Consider the following 17,653-nt stretch of genomic DNA (forward strand, 5'->3'; position numbering starts at 1 on the left):
GCTAAGAGACAGATCTCTAAACTTTTCTTAAATTCTTTATGGGGAAAGTTTGGTCAGCGATCTAATTTATTATGTACCAGCATTGTTAGTGACCCCGATGAGCTTTTTAAGTATGTGTTTATACCTTACTACGACATTTCAATGTTACATTTCATTGATGATGAAACTGCGACCATTAACTAGGAATATGCAAAAGGCCATCACACCGTCAACAAAAACACAAACATTTTTATAGCGTGTCTTACAACCGCGTATGCCCGGCTAGAGCTCTATTCTCTGCTGGACCGGCTGCAGGAGAGGTGTCTTTATCACGACACAGATTCAGTTATTTTTGTGCAGAGGGAAGGTGAGTGGCAGCCGACTTTAGGCGATTACCTGGGGGAACTGACCAGTGAGATACTCGATGACACTCACTTCACAGAGTTTGTATCTGCGGGTCCCAAAACTTACGGATACAAACAAACTCAACACTGGTAAAACAGTCTTAAAAGTTAAGGGCATAACACTAAATGTCGGTAACACTCAATCTATTAATTTTAGCAGTCTGAAAGATTTAATTCTGGACTACCCGCGTAATTCTGACACAGAAACACAGAAGCGTATTGTCGTAGAACAGTCGGGCATTGTGAGAAATAAAAAGTACTAGGACGTTGAAACAAGACCATTGCGCAAAACACAAGAGTGCGTTTACACAAAGCAGCGCCTACTAGACAATTTCACCACCCTGCCATTTGGCTATTAGTTGGGGATTGTGATGGATCCACGGCTACAACTTCCATTCAAATGCATTCTAGCAGGCCCGTCTAATTCTGGAAAGAGCCATTTTGTAAAACAGCTGTTACATAATATTGAAACTCATTTTTCTCACAAACCCGATAGTATTGTTTGGTTTTATTCGTGCTGGCAAAAACTATATGATGAAATCTCTCTCTCTCTTTTCCCCACATCAGATTTGTAGAGGGTCTGCCGCATACATTCGTAGATGATGGTTTATTCCCTCCTGACAAGGTAAATTTGACTATTGTTGATGATCTCATGAAGAGCGCTAGCGAAAACTGTGAGATAGAAAAAGCATTTACCAAGTACGTTCACCACAGAAATCTTGGCATTTTCTACCTGATACAAAACATATTTTGTCAGGGTAAGAAAAACCGCACAATAACTTTAAACACAAAGTACATGGTGCTTTTTAATAATAATAATAATAATTATAATAATAATTTTTATTTATATAGCGCCAACATATTCCGCAGCGCTTCACAATTAAGCGGGGACATGTACAGACAATAAATTCAATACAAGGTGAGACAGTTAAAACAGTTACATCAGGAGTGAGGTCCCTGCTCGCAAGCTTACAATCTACAAGGAAAAGGGGGGACACAATAGGTGAAAAGTGCTTGTTCTTTCAGATCTGGCAATTATAGTAAATCGGGATTTTCATATATAGCTGCATGATCAGGTCATCAACCCATATGTTTAAGTGCAATAATCAAGTATCAAGTGCAGTTATCGTGTGCATGGAGGGTGTAGAGACAGAAACAGTAGGGAGCAGATTCTGAATAGTATTTAGGAGGGAACAGGGGAAGTTAATTTACTGGAAATTTGAGGTGGTAGGCCTGTTTAAAGAGATGGGTTTTTAAAGCGTGCTTGAAGATATGGGGGCTAGGCATCAATCGGATCGTCTGGGGTAGAGCATTCCAGAGAATTGCCGCAGCACGAGAGAAGTCTTGGAGACGGAGGTGCGAGGTTCAGATTATGGAGGATGTTAGCCTTAGGTCGTTTGTGGAACGGAGGGCACGTGTAGGACGATAGACCGAGAAGAGAGAGGAGATATAAGGTGGTGCAGAACTGTGGAGAGCTTTGTGGGTGAGAGCAATGAGTTTATATTGGATGCTGTAGCGAATGGGTAACCAGTGTAATGACTGGCACAAGGTGGAGGCATCGGTGAAGCGGCTGGACAGAAATATGACCCTGGCTGCCGCATTCAGAACGGATTGGAGAGGGGAAATTTTGGTAAGAGGGAGCCCGATCAGAAGAGAGTTGCAGTAGTCCTGTCACGCTGTCTCTGTGTACTGGAGGTAGGGGGCCTAAGCTGACCCTAAGCTGGGGCCCTGACTAATCCCTCTACCTGGAGGTACTGTTAAAGGTACAGAGGTCCAGGCCGCCAGCGTAACCCCTACCTCCTGAGGATCCCTGCACCTAAGTAATCTAGTCCTGAGAAGGACCCCGATCACAACAAAAGGGGACAGGTAATAATATGCCAACACTCAGTACTTAGACAAACGAGACAGTACAAGGGTAAAACCAAAACCACCTTGCATACAAAAACTACACAACTACAACAGAGGGAACACCAACGGAGTAAGGAGATAAATGATAAAGCGAGGAAGGGAAAAATCACTCCAAATACACTTAGCTCTGAAACTCCAAATACCACGATCCGCTCTGTTAGTCTGCATGAAATGCTTTCACCGACAACTTCCCTAACAGAGCAGCAGACATATGAAGGAATCTCACTACTGCAGAATTGATTGCAGCTGGGGGAGGCTGGACCTTGTCTAGCACAGAGAGAGAGTTAACTCTCTCACTGCCAAAAAGCACAAAACACCAAAAACTCAGCTGCGAGAAGTCAGGCTGTGCAATCGTGATGATCTTCGTGGCGACACAACCATGACAAGTCCAGACGAGAGTGAATAAGAGCGACAGTCAGAGTTTTAGAAGTTTCAAAGGTGAGAAAAGATCGGATTCTGGAGATGTTTTAAAGATGCAGGTGACAAGAGCAAGTGAGTGATCGGATATAGGGAGTAAAGGAAAGGTTAGTGTCGAATATGACCCCAAGGCAGCGGGCGTGCTGCTTGGGAGTTATGGTTGAACCCTCCAAGGTAATTTCGATGTTAGGTTAGTAGAGGGGGGAAACACAAGAAGTTCAGTTTTGGAGAGATTCAGTTTAAGATAGAGGGAGGACATGATGTTAGAGACAGCAGACAAACAATCCTTGGTATTTTGTGTTAGGGTAGGGGTAGGGGTGATGTCAGGGGAAGAAGTGTATAATTGGGTTTCGTCAGCATAGAGATGATACTGGAACCCAAATCTGCTGATAGTTTGTCCAATAGGGGCAGTGTATAGAGAGAAGAGAAGGGGGCCTAGAACTGGGCACTCTTCAGTGTATTATTGTAGTGTGACAATGCTATGTCTGGACAGGAGAAGAAGGAGATGGAGGCTAAATATGTGTGCAGATTGTCCATAAGCTGCTGGGTATTAATGGTACGTGTATTCCTATAAGTGTGGTAAGTGGGGGTGTCCCGGGCGAGGAGACAATTCTTGACAGAGAAGGAAAGAAGGTTGTGGTCCGAGAGCGGGAGAGGGGAGTTGGTAAAGTCATCCAGCGAGCAGAGACTGGAAGAAAACAGGTCCAGAGTATTCCCATCTTCATGGGTAGGAGAATTAGTAAACTGTGAGAGACGGAATGAAGAGGTTAGAGAAAGTAGATGAGAGGCAGATTGGGAGAGGGGATCATCGATGGGAATGTTAAAGTCGCCCATGATGAGGGTGGGGATGTCACAGGATAGAAAGTGAGGAAGCCAGGTGGCAAAGTGATCCAAGAACTAGCGGGAGGAGCTTGGAGGGCAATACACGACCGCCACTCGCAGGGAGAAGGGTTTAAAGAGTCTGATGGTGTGCACTTCAAAGGAGGAAACATGAGTGAGGGAAACGGGGGTATGACCTGGAAAGCACATTGTAAGGAAAGGAGCAAACCAACACCTCCACCCTGTCTGTTGCCAAGTCTGGCGGTGTGTGAAAAATTCAGCCCACCAAACGAGAGAGTAGCAGCAGCGGTGGTGTCTGGCCGATGAATCCAGGTTTCTGTGATAGCCAGAAGGTTAAGGGAATTAGAGAGGAAACAATCGTGAATTTAAGTTAGTTTGTTACACACAGACCGTGCGTTCCAGAGAGCACAATGGAAAGCGATAGGAGAGGGCATGCACTGAACGTTAATAAGATTAGCAGGGTTTCTATATGCAGCTGGAGGAGAGTAGTGCATGCTAGTGGACGGGGCCCAGGGTTAGGGGAGATGTCGCCTGCGACTAGTAAAAGGAGAAAAAAGATAAAGAGCAGGTGGTGCAATGATTTGTATGAACGTTTTGAGTGCTGTATGGAGGTAGTGGATGAGAAATGTCAGTAGAGCCTCAGAGTTATACATGGGAGAGGGGAGAAGGGAGGGGTGAATATAGAGAGAGTGCACAGAATGTGTTAAAGGGCAGGTGAGTTGTGAGGAAGCAGAAGTGAAAACAAATAAAAAGCATATTGATAAGACTAATGCATAATGCAGTATGACTGACCGAGAAGCATGTGTTAGGCATGTGCTGGATTCGAAATGGGTCCAGAACCTTCTGTGGTCCCCCATTCCAGTCCAACCAGGGCTGATGCTGCTCAACATCTTCGTCAGTCCCAACGCCTAGCTGGTCCACGAGACGTACAGGTTGTCTCTTGGATTTCTGTGCCTAGCAACATGAAGCATCGGCTGCGAAGGGAGACAGGGCTGCGGCAGCCTAAGTCCAAGATATACCGCACTGAGCATGCCCGTGACTTGGCGGACCGTGATTGGTGGTTTGGAGGCTAGCTGATCCGGTGACCTGGCACCGCCTGATTGGTCGCGGTTGACGTCACCAATGGTGCGACGGTGGGCAGGGCTTAGTCTTTAAAGAGCCCACCTACAAACATGGCGGCGCGCTCTGATCTTTTGAGCAAGTGATGGTGTGTGGACGCTTGGGCGTTTGAGCTCCACGTGTGCTATAGTTGAAATAGGCAGCTTTAGTGGAAATAGGCAGGTTAGTGGAAATAGGCAGGTAGTTTCGCCTCACAGTCTGGCTCTGACAAGGGGGTCGCCATACACCCCGACCAGTCTGTAGACGCCATATTCCCGGTACCGCCTGTGAGCCACGTGGAGCGGTTCTCCTCAGTCCGGTAGCACGTCGGCTGAGAGCACGTATACCCGGCGTGAGTCACACGCATCCTAGCGCCAACTGTGTAGTCCCTTTGAGGTTAACAGGGCTACAGCTACTCCCCCGGTCGCACATCTCCCGTGCAGTTAACGGAGATAGAGTGAACCGCTATACCCATTCCAGTGTGCAGTAACATGGAAGGGTTTAATATTTAAGTTGGTTGTTTTCCTTCTCACCCGGGAGGTGTTCGGCCACAGTCCACCAGGCTGCATTGCGGACCCCGGGGTCGGTTGCGTTCCATTATAATAAAGTTGTTTGCAACCGTCCCCCTAACAGCAGACTCCTGCTGTCAGAAAATCTATTTTGCGCAATGCAAGCAGAGATTTAATTACAGCCATAGGCGAAATTGCTTTAAACATTATAAAAGGCCGAATACCCCTGGAAGAGCGACAAAAAAAATATACTAAAGAAGTGGCGTATAGCTATAAGAACTCTGAGTGATAGATCGCAGCCCATAAAGGAAAAGAAATACCTACTAAAGCAGACTGGTGGGTTTATAGGTCCTCTGTTAGGTTTCGCACTACCGATAATAACAAGTCTGCTCACAGGCAAATAATGGGGCATACAGAGAAAATTTATCTAGTCCCCAAACAGGATCTAGTCAAACTAAGACCCCCTAATACAGATAACATACGAGAGCGTGTTATTCGTGGCCTTGATGATGAAATTAGCGCGGTTTTACAACGTCGTGACATACCCGATGATGTGAAAATTAAAATGTATAGTTCCGTGCTACAACGATACTTGGTACATGCGAGGCACAGCTCAAAAGAAGTAACAACTTTAAATCTCGTTAGCACTCCTGAATCTGATCAGCAGCAATTGCCAAATACAGGCCCTGATAAAAATCAAGAGGTCACTGAAATTGTAAGCCATGTAAACCAACGATAGAAAAAGAATGCTGAATTTTTACTAAACAGGCTGCTGCAAAATAAAAATGTTACATTCTGGAATGATAAAAGCAAATTTATTTTCAAAGGAACTGTAATACCAGGATCTAACTTGCTGGATTTGGTACGTAATACAACACAGAGCCATGCCCTGACCAGCAGGAATCTGCCTCGGGGTTGGGATTCATTTATGCAGGCAATGGCAGAGCTAAATATTTCATCTACAATTGTGGGCAATCGCGCTACTAGACAGCTTTTAGATGGATTAAAAATCTCCATCAGTGAAGGTAGCGATGTATCTACACCCCGGACGCTATCCACACCAACCCGCGCTATTCAGTCTTTACACTCTCCATCATTAGGTATCACACAAGGAACTTCGCTGCCTAAAAAAAGGTCTCTACCAATACTACAATCCATGTGGCTCACGATGTAAGTGATGTATTGGATAAATGATCTGGCTGAATTGTAACACTCTATATTAATCTGCAAGAAATGTAATGATGTATATTATTATTATTACATGCAATTTGGTACATGTGATGTAATACTTTTTATATTATGTTGTAAGAATTGTAATGCTGTATATTAATTGTACTTGTGATACTTTTTATATTATTCTGTAAGGATTTTTATATTATTGAAATGTCTTTGAGATGTATTTATTTTTAGAACAATAAAATCTTTTAATACTTTTACTGTGTCTTTGCTTTTTACATCCGTATAAAACACACACTTTATATACTTGGGGGTAGTTGTAACTTGGCCATATAGATAATATGTCCAAGCAATAAGATCCACACTATCAAATAAACAGTATGGGGATATAAAACTCATATAAAATGATATTTGTAACTTGGCCATATACATAATATGCCCAAGCAATAAGTATCAGCCTATCAAATAAGAACAAACTCTTGGGCTATAAAACTCATATAAAATGAGAATAAAATGTTGAGGCTATAAACTCATATAAACTCATATAAAATGAGAATCTTCATCAGTGAAATGTGATCAGTGCTTGGTGATTGGCAGTGTTGGTTTTTACAAATGTATAAAATATATGACCTAAGAATCACACTATCAAATTAGAGTAAATACTCTGCAGGAACTATGAAAATTCATATAAACTCATACACTATCAAATAAGAGTAAATAATCTGATAGCAACATCAAACTCATATAAAAGTCATATAAAATGCTGAATAAGATACAACACAGGGCCTGATAGGGGAGGGGGAGGAGGGGTGCGGCTACACACTTTGATACACTTTGATAGGGGGCGTGGCACCTGTCAAATTGAGTTTGATGAAAGATAGCACTGCATCACTACTATTGATGCCCAAACTCTTATACATTCTGCATAATGCCCCTATTTGGATCCATAATTCCCATTTTCAGAAAATTCATAGCAAGTTTCGTTCTCTTATATGGAAAAAGAAATCGGCTAGGATAAAATGTGAATAACCACAAAGTGACAAGGAATCTGGTGTTTTGGTGATTCCTAATGCACTAATATACAGTGGGGAAAAAAGTATTTAGTCAGCCACCAATTGTGCAAGTTCTCCCACTTAAAAAGATGAGAGAGGCCTGTAGTTGACATCATAGGTCGACCTCAACTATGAGAGACAAAATGAGAAAACATATCCTGAAAATCACATTGTCTGATTTGGAAAGAAATTTTTTTCAAATTTTGGTGGAAAATAAGTATTTGGTCAATTACAAACAAGCAAGATTTCTGGCTCTCACAGACCTGTAACTTCTTCTTTAAGAGGCACCTCTGTCCTCCACTCATTACCTGTAGTACTGGCACCTGTTTGAATTTGTTATCAGTATGAAAGACACCTGTCCGCAACCTCAAACTGCCAAACTCCACTATGGTGAAGACCAAAGAGCTGTCGAAGAACACCAGAAACAAAATTGTAGCCCTGCACCAGGCTGGGAAGACTGAATCTGCGATAGGTAAGAAGCTTGGTGTGAAGAAATCAACTGTGGGAGCGATAATTAGAAAATGGAAGACATACAAGACCACTGATAATCTCCCTCGATCTGGGGCTTCACACAAGATCTCACCCCGTGGGATCAAAATGATCTCAAGAATGGTGAGCAAAAATCCCAGAACCACACGGGGGGGACCTAGTGAATGACCTGCAGAGAGCTGGGACCAACGTTACACAGGCTACCATAAGTAACACACTACACTGCCAGATGTGTCCCCCTCCTTAAGCCATTACATGTCCGGGCCCGTCTGAAGTTAGCTAGAGAGCATTTGGATGATCCAGAAGAGTATTGGGAGAATGTCATATGGTCAGATGAAACCAAAGTAGAACTGTTTGGTAGAAACACAACTCGTCGTATTTGGAGGAGAAAGAATGGTGAGTTGCATCCAAAGAACACCATACCTACTGTGAGCATGGCGGTGGCAAAATCATGCTTTGGGGCCGTGTACATGAAAGAATGAATGGGGCCATGTATCGTGAGATTTTGAGTCCAAACCTCCTTCCATCAGCAAGGGCATTGAAGATGAAACGAGGCTGGATCTTTCAGCATGACAATAATCCCAAGCACACTGCCAGGGCAACGAAAGAGTGGCTTCGTAAGAAGCATTTCAAGGTCCTGCAGTGGCGTAGCCAGTCTCCAGATCTAAACCTTATAAAAAGCTTTGGAGGGAGCTGAAAGTCTGTGTTGCCCAGCGACAGCCCCAAAACATCACTGCTTTAGAGAAGATCTACATGGAGGAATGGGCCAACATACTATCAACAGTGTGTGCCAAAATTGTGAAGACTTACAGAAAACGTTTGACCTCTGGCATTGCCAACAAAGGATATATAACAAAGTATGGAGATGAACTTTTGTAATTGACAAAATACTTATTTTCCACCCAAATTTGAAAAAAAATTCTTTCCAAATCAGACAATGTGATTTTCTGGATTTGTTTCCTCATTTTGTCTCTCATAGTTGAGGTCTATGATGAGGTCTACCTATGATGTCAATTACAGACCTCTCATCTTTTTAAGTGGGAGAACTTGCACAATTCGTGGCTGATTACCGTATTTTTCGGACCATAAGACGCACTTTTTTTCCCCAATATTTGGGAGGAAAATGGGGGGTGCGTCTTATGGTCCGAACGTTACCTGCGGTGGTGGTAAAGTGGCATCGCAGGGCCCTCCAGGAACGCGGTGGTAGTAGCGGCGGTGGCGTCGTCATCAGTGGCAGCAGAGGTGAGCAGCTGGGGCCAGCCACTGTGCCTGGCTGGTACTGGGGCTGGCACCGGTGTCGGGCTGTGAGCAGCGTGCAGCCTGCGCAGGATTCCGGTGTGCGCAGCCATCTTCCTAGAGCTGTGATCTACAGGAAAAAGGCCGCCCGAGCCGGCGCATGCGTGGACCGGTAGTTCCAGCGGCCATTTTCCTGTAGATCACAGCTCTAGGAAGATGGCCGCGCACACCGGCAACCTGTGCAGGCCGCACTGCTTTGCAGCCTGCACCGACCGCAATCCGGTACTGGCCCCAGCTCGAGACCCCAGCCTCATCCAGAGGCCCCTGCCTCAGTCCCAGCCGGAGGCCACGGCCTCAGTCCCAGCCAGAGGCTTAAGCACAGGAACCAGCCAGGCTAAGGGCCTCAGCCAGGCACAGGCTCCACAGCATCTGACCTCTTCTGCAGCAGCCTCCGACTTCCTGAGGGACCCTGCCTCCTGTGACCCTCACTCCACTGCCCCCCAGGTAAAATGCCGTACCTATTCAGACTATAAGATGGACCCCCATCTTATAAAAAAAAATATTTTTCTATTTTCCACCCCAAAATTTGGGGTGCGTCTTATGGTCCGGTGTGTCTTATATTCCGAAAAATACGGTAAATACTTTTTTCCCCATTGTATTATATGACAGCGCAATTGCAACATTTGGGTGGGTGGCAAAGCGCTGCAAACCCAAATAGTATTAAGGGGTTAATTACCTCAGGAACACCGTGGAATATTCCTATTCATATAGTGCAACTGAATGACCTCGCACACAAGAAATCAATATACCCTACACTTGCTCTACTCTACAAGGTCTGGGATAGGGGTAAAGATATAATGGAAATAGGAGACTGCAATGAATCTACACCTATATGGTTTAATAATAAATATGCAGAGTTCTATAAATTAGAGGGATTCCGGAATTGGGTGGATAAAGGAATATATACGATATAAAACATATTATCTGAAGGGATACTTAAGTCCTTTGATCAATTAAAGGGGGGATTTGGGGTGACAAATAAACAATTGTATAAATATCTACAGTTTCGGCATTCATTTAATGCACAATCAAGATGGACTCCCTTTTGGGTAGAAAATAATACTTTTGTTAAGTTGGTATTAGAGAAGGGAAATCCTAAGGGTCGTATTTCTGATATTTACTGAGTCCTTCTTGATAATTATTTAACAAAATTTCCTTCTCCAGCTAGACAAAATGGATGGAGCTATAGGTCCAATTTCTGAGGATCAATGGAGAGCGGTATTAGAACTGGTACCCCAATTATCTTTACATGAGGCTCAGAGATTTTCCCAGATCATATTAATAATAATCATAGGAAATATAAGACGCCTAGATTCCTATGTAACATAGGATACCGGACTGCCGCTGAATGTCCAAGATGTAAAATGGATGCTGCGGGCCTATTACATACGCTATGGGAATGCCGGGAGTTAGGTAAATACTGGGAAGGCGTTCTGTCTATTATAAAGAGGGTATATAAAATAGATATTCAACCAGACCCAAAAAATGCCTATTAGGTATATTAGAAGATGATATGGAATTTGACCCAATTTCAATAGGGATTTCACATATTTTATTTCAAGCTAGGAAACATATTGCATCCAAATGGATTAACCCCTTACCTCCAGAAATTAGTGAACTCAAAAATAGGATAAATAATATTATCAGATTAGAAAAAGGGGTATATAAAAAACGAAATTCAATTAATACATTAGAGAAAATATGGGGCTTATGGTTGGATACACCTGGAATGCCATCAAGGGGGTTATTGTTGGAGAGACAATGACTTATGGGATTGGCGAGGTCTAATGTTTCATTGCAATGTGTATTGGAATTCCTTAACAAGTGGTATGGGTAATATAGCACACCTATATGTGTATAGGATTATAATGTTTATTACAATATTATGGTTAGATAAGATTTTTCAAAAATGTGAAATGTTAATTGTAAGATATAGTAACTGCAAGTTATCAGACGGGCAAGCTGAAAGGATATACCGGAGAGATGTATGTATGTCATCCCTATGGTATGTTATTTTATTATTGTATGTACTGGTTTCTTGTTTTGTAAAAAAAATAATGAAAAAAATCTCAATAAAAATTTATTGGATTAAAAAAAAATAGAATAGGAAAAAGGCTTCTCCCCTGTGTGGGCTCTCTGGTGCTTAATCAAAACTGATTTTTGGTTAAAACATTTCCCACATTCTGAACAGGAAAAGGGCTTCTCCCCTGTGTGGGTTCTCTTGTGACGATCAAGAATCATTTTACGATTAAAACATTTCCCACATTCTGAACAGGAAAAGGGCTTCTCCCCTGTGTGGGTTCTCTGGTGCTTAATCAAGCCTGATTTCTGGTTAAAACATTTCCCACATTCTGAACAGGAAAAGGGTTTCTCCCCTGTGTGGGTTCTCTTGTGGATATCAAGAATCATTTTACGATTAAAACATTTCCCACATTCTGAACAAGAAAAAGGCTTCTCCCCTGTGTGAATTCTCTTGTGACTATTAAGAATCATTTTACGATTAAAACATTTCCCACATTCTGAACAAGAAAAAGGCTTCTCCCCTGTGTGAATTCTCTTGTGACGATCAAGAATCATTTTACGATTAAAACATTTCCCACATTCTGAACAGGAAAAGGGCTTCTCCCCTGTGTGGGTTCTCTGGTGGCTATCAAGATGCGCTTTCCAGTTAAAACATTTCCCACATTCTGAACATGAAAAAGGCTTCTCCCCTATGTGGGTTCTCTGGTGGTTACTTAGAAACGCTTTCTGGTTAAAACATTTCCCACATTTTGAACATGAAAAAGGCTTCTTCCCTGTGTGGGTTTTGTGGTGCTTAACCAAAGCTGATTTCTGGTTAAAACATTTCCCACATTCTGAACAGGAAAAAGGTTTCTCCCCTGTGTGGGTTCTCTGGTGGCTATCAAGATGCGCTTTCCGGTTAAAACATTTCTCACATTCTGAACATGAAAAAGGCTTCTCCCCTGTGTGGGTTCTCAGGTGGTTAACAAAAACTGATTTGTGGTTAAAACATTTCCCACATTCTGAACAGGAAAAGGGCTTCTCCCCTGTGTGGGTTCTCTGGTGGTTATGAAGATGCGCTTTCCGGTTAAAACATTTTCCACATTCTGAACATGAAAAAGGCTTCTCCCCTGTGTGAGTTCTCTGATGGATACCAAGATGCACTTTCTGGTTAAAACATTTCGAACATTCTGAACATGAAAAAGGCTTCTCCTCTGTGTGGGTTCTCTGGTGATTAACAAAAACTGATTTCTGGTTAAAACATTTCCCACATTCTGAACAGGAAAAGGGCTTCTCCCCTGTGTGGGTTCTCTGGTGGTTATGAAGATGCGCTTTCCGGTTAAAACATTTCCCACATTCTGAACATGAAAAAGGCTTCTCCCCTGAGTGGGTTCTCTGGTGATTAACAAAAACTGATTTCTGGTTAAAACATTTTCCACATTTGGAACAAAAAAATCTATTGTCCGCTGTGTGTATTTTTTGATGTTTAAGAATAGACTTTTCGAGAGTAAAACTATTACCATTTTCTGAACGTGAAAATGATTTCTTTGCTTTAGGAGCAGTTCGTTTTTTAATGCTTATTTCATTTTGATTTTCCTTAGTAGTTGGTAATGAATCAGCAGACAGGATCTGTTTCATAAAATCAGATGATTGATGTTTGCTGTGAAGGGATGATGGTATATCTGGAGTAATGGCATTCACTTCAATTGTATCCTGTGGGATCTCAAGATCGTCAAATTTAAAAATCTCCAGTCCCTCTGATCTCCTGGTACAATCATCTGCCAAGAAAAAAAAACACAATTATTAATTTTGAATAAAATGTCAATGAAATGTATATTTTTGAACATTTCTACTTAAAATGTCTAAACAAACACATCCCTGGGCTACATGCTAATCCAGGGAAATGAAGAGATTTATGCTCAAGTTTAAAAATCTATTTTATGAGACACAAATCTAAAAAATAGAGGATTAAAAATATTTAAAATATTCCTCTATTTTTTAGATTAGTGTCTAATAAAATAGATTTTTAAACTTGAGCATATATCTCTTCATTTCCCTGGATTAGCATGTAGCCCAGGGATGTGTTTGTTTAGATTGATTTAGAAGTGGTATGCAATCTTTATTTATTTTTCTATGGGATTCTTGTGTTAATTGTACTTAAAATGTCTGTAGAAATGGCAAGTTATTGACCGAATGACAGTTCACAGTCTAATAGAAAACCTCATAGGATGAACCAGTAGAGCGTGGTGTCCAACTGTTTGTTCATTCTGCCTCAAAAATACGGAATAAGAAGCCATCAAACAATGTTATGTAGACAAAAATGATACAAATAAAATCTTCTACTCATCCCACAAAAAGAAGCCCCCACTCAGGTCCATCATCTGTCTATGGAAAACAGAGGTTTCCACATTATTAGTGGCTCAAAGGCTCTTGATAATCAGCATGGCTTCTATAAACCAATCCAGCAATATCCGCTTTCCTGAAGTCAGATCTCCCCCTCGCTTCTGAGCCTTGCTGTGCGCCCAAACCACATTTAGCCTCCATGCATTTGGCATTACTATAGTGAGAAGAACCCACTTAATTTACGGTGTGTGTCTCCTGGAGCACAATCTGGGCACTATGTGTTGGGTAAAAAAATGGGCAATGTGCAATTTTTAAGCACCAACATCCATTGTGTGCTAATTTCTGGAAAGTGCCTGTGGAGTCAAAATAGTCACTACTCCTATAGATTAATTCACTGAGGGTTATAATTAGCAATAGTAAGTCACTTTATGGGGATTTCTATTGCCCTGGTTTTCTGACATTTTGTCATATTAGGGCTTCTATAAATGGTGGGTCCCATCTCCTCTGGGATCTGTTCCTGCAACGTTTGCTTCTCTCACCAGGAGCCGCCTTATTCATCCTGCAGGAGGCGCTGGGGATGGAGGAGACGTCAGAACCAGAAGCTCTGGGCGGTGCAGGCTCTGTGCAGCCAGTAAGATTAGGGTGCCTGGGACCAGTAGTACCATCATGTCTAGCAGTATGGGTGTGTGCTGTCCAGCTGAAGTAATCTTCTCCTTGCTTCAGCCAATTGGAAAGCACCGCACCCTACTAAAGCTGGAAGCATATTGCTGGAAGCTGCCAGATACAGCCTTGTTCTCCTCTGGTTCAGTCCTCTGTGCTCAGCTCCCTGCTTGTGTATTTGTTTCTGTTGTGACCTCGGCCCGTTTACTGACTACTCTTGTGTCTTCTGATTTTGTATTTTCTCTGCCCTCCAGGTTCTGACCCGGCTACCTGACTATTCTTCTTCCCATCTCACACCACAGAACAGCAAGTAACACCGTGGCCCAAGCCTAGGGGTCTCTGTGTAAGTCCAGATCCATGTAGAGGGGTTAAATGATGATGAGCAAGATAATCCTGGGATCTGGAAAATGGAGTAAATGTGCCCAGACAGTAGTGTTCAACCGTATATAGGGAATTGTCGGATTCAAGAGAAGTTGGAAAATAATTTGTAAGGTCCATTTGTTTCCTATTATCCTTTGTGAAGAATTCCAAAGATATCACCACATAAAGTGACACACATCAGATTTAAAAATGCCGCTGGCTGTGGGAAGTGGTTAAATCAGAGTATTTTGAGAACTAACTACTATAGTCAAAAACTGACTATAGACAATAAAACATCTACTGAAATGATCAAACTCAACAGTCTCCATCAGTAATAAATGAGTAACTAGTGGTGAAACCTCTCTGGGGTAATTAGAGTATGGGGCTCGGTGGCTCTTGGCAATCTAAACTGTCATAAGGGACAATATTTTCTGTCAAATGCGTTTCAAGAAGAAATATTAGACATTGAAAGAGAACTTTTTATAATAGTGCAGAGATGAGTGTGTCTTAAATTTAGACCTCGGGCATTGGGAAGATGTAATGGAGACCTTTTAAAGACAACCAGAGAGTTACATAGACACATAAGTGAGTCAGGCCAATCCCACCACAATAAAGGTATCATACAAAATGAACCTGTAAAAAAAGATGGAATAAAAGCTATGTTACATCCCCAACAACAACATATGTATGAGGGGAGAGCTCCAACACTAAACCGGAGTTGCAGTCATTTATCGTGGACCATTGGAGCTACTATGAGTCCTGACCAGAAGAGTAAAGTATTAGTTGTCCCATTTCAGGACAGATTGTGCAGTAATCTGAATTCCTTAGGCTTAAAAACATAATAGAATTTATGACATGGAGTGAATCCATGAAACCAGGGCTCGAGCCAACACATCTCCTGCAGGCGGGAATAAATGTATATTACAGCCATCAGCCACGCACAGCTTAGAGATATATCATGGCACAGGTGTAATATTTTCTGTATAGTTTATCACAATCCTGTTTGAAGTTAGTTGGTTTTAAAAGAAATTGAAAAGTCAGGATAAAGGGAAACTCTGTAAGGAAGGAGAAAATATGAGTATCGTGGCATAAAATTTTTATTTTTATTAAATAACCTTAACCTCTTTACCCCCGTGGGTGGTCTGCACGTTAATGACCAGGCCAATTTTTACAAATCTGACCACTGTCACTTTATGAGGAAATACCTCTGGAACGCTTCAACGGATCCTGCTGATTCTGAGACTGTTTTTCATGACATATTGTACTTCATGATAGTGGTAACATTTCTTCAATATCATTTGCGTTTATTTGTGAAAAAAATCGTAAATTTGGCGAAAATTTTGAAAATTTCGCAATTTTCAAAATTTGAATTTTTCTGCCCTTAAATCAGAGAGATAAATCACACAAAATAGTTAATAAATAACATTTCCCACATATCTACTTTACATCAGCTTAATTTTGGAACCAAAATTTTTTTTATTAGGGAGCTATAAGGGTTAAAAGTTGACCAGCAATTTCTCATTTTTACAACAAAATTTGCAAAACCATTTTTTTAGGGACCACATCACATTTGAAGTCACTTTGAGGGGTCTTTATGACAGAAAATACCCAAAAGTGACACCATTCTTAAAACTGCACCCCTCAAGGTGCTCAAAACCACATTCAAGAACTTTATTAACCCTTCACGTGCGTCACAGGATTTTTTGGAATCTTTGGGAAGAAAAAAATGAACATTTAACTTTTTTCACAAAAATGTTACTTTAGACCCCAATTTTTTTATTTTTGCAGGGGTAACAGGAAAAAATAGACCCCAAAATTTGTTGTGCAATTTCCCCTGAGCACGTAGACACCCCATAAGTGGGGAAAAAACACTGTTTCGGCACAAACAGCGGACGCCATGTTGCGTTTTGAGAGCCCCTAATGTGCCTAAAAAGTGGAAACCCCCCACAAGTGACACCATTTTGGAAACCAGACCCCTCAAGGAACTTATCTACATGTATGGTGAGCACCTTGAACCCCCAGGTGCTTCACAGAAGTTTATAACATGGAGCAGTGAAAATAAAATTTTCACATTTTTCCCACAAAAATGTTTTTCAGACCCCAGTTTTGCATTTTCATAAGGGTAACAGGAGAAATTGCACCATGCAACTTGTTGTGCAATCTCTCCTGAGTAAGCTGATACCCCATATGAGGGGGAAAACCACTGATTGGGCGAAGGGCAGGGTTCGGAAGGGAAGGAGCGCCATTTGACTTTTTGAATGTAAAATTTGCTTGAATAATTAGTGGACGCCATGTTGTGTTTGGAGAGCCCCTAGTGTGCCTAAAAAGTGGAAACCCCCCACAAGTGACACCATTTTGGAAACCAGACCCCTCAAGGAACTTATCTAGATTTATGGTGAGCACCCTTAACCCCTGGGTGCTTCACAGAAGTTTAGAACATGAAGCCGTGAAAATAAAAAAATCTAACTTTTTCCACGAAAATTATCTTTTAGCCCTAAATTTTTTAGTTTCACAAGGATAAGAGGAGAAAATGGAACCTAAAAACTGTTGTGCAATTTCTCCTCAGTACGCCAATACCCCATATGTGGGGAAAATACACTGTTTGGGCCCACGTCAGGGTTCAGAAGGGAAGGGCCACTGTGTGACTTTTTGAACACAAAATTGGCTGGAATCAAGAGCGGACGCCATGTCACATTTCGGGAGCCCCTGATGTGCCTAAATAGTGGAAACCCCCACAATTGACTCCATTTTGGAAACTATACCCCTCAATGATTTTATCAAGGGGTATAGTGTACATTTTGAACCCAGAGGTACGACAAAATTTGATAACATTAGGTCATCATATTGAATAAGTTGTCATTAGTCTTGAGCGCAAGTGCTCGCTACTTGAGTTTGCATCGGGTACTCAGTTATGCACCATGTATCACGGGTGCTCGAGTGACATGGTCGAGTCTCTGCCCCGCATGTTTCATGGTTGTTAGACACCCAAAAAAAAACATGCGGGAATTGCTCGTGCATTGCAGGCGATCCCAGCAACGTTTTTTTGGCCGCGAAGCATATGGGGCAGGGACTTGAGCATGTCACTTGACACCCACGATACTCAGTGCATACACGAGCACCC

General features: G+C 42.1%; 1 protein-coding gene across 1 annotated transcript in view; it reads right to left on the reverse strand.

The window, feature by feature from the left end:
* Nucleotides 1-17,653, reverse strand: part of LOC141218918 (uncharacterized) — a 78,123-nt gene that overhangs the window by 52,121 nt on the left and 8,349 nt on the right. The window contains exons 5-13 of the mRNA XM_073665973.1: nt 11,296-12,947; nt 6,241-6,379; nt 5,995-6,114; nt 4,721-4,791; nt 1,596-1,616; nt 975-1,055; nt 569-642; nt 376-430; nt 78-102 (exon numbers count right to left, since the gene is read on the reverse strand). Of these exons, the coding sequence (XP_073522074.1) occupies nt 78-102; nt 376-430; nt 569-642; nt 975-1,055; nt 1,596-1,616; nt 4,721-4,791; nt 5,995-6,114; nt 6,241-6,379; nt 11,296-12,947 (2,238 nt within the window). The remainder of the gene's footprint in view (nt 1-77; nt 103-375; nt 431-568; nt 643-974; nt 1,056-1,595; nt 1,617-4,720; nt 4,792-5,994; nt 6,115-6,240; nt 6,380-11,295; nt 12,948-17,653) is intronic.

Source organism: Phyllobates terribilis, unplaced genomic scaffold (assembly GCF_046119375.1).
Source record: "Phyllobates terribilis strain yellow unplaced genomic scaffold, ASM4611937v1 Scaffold_251__1_contigs__length_2838608, whole genome shotgun sequence".
In the NCBI taxonomy this organism is placed as follows: Eukaryota; Metazoa; Chordata; class Amphibia; order Anura; family Dendrobatidae; genus Phyllobates; species Phyllobates terribilis.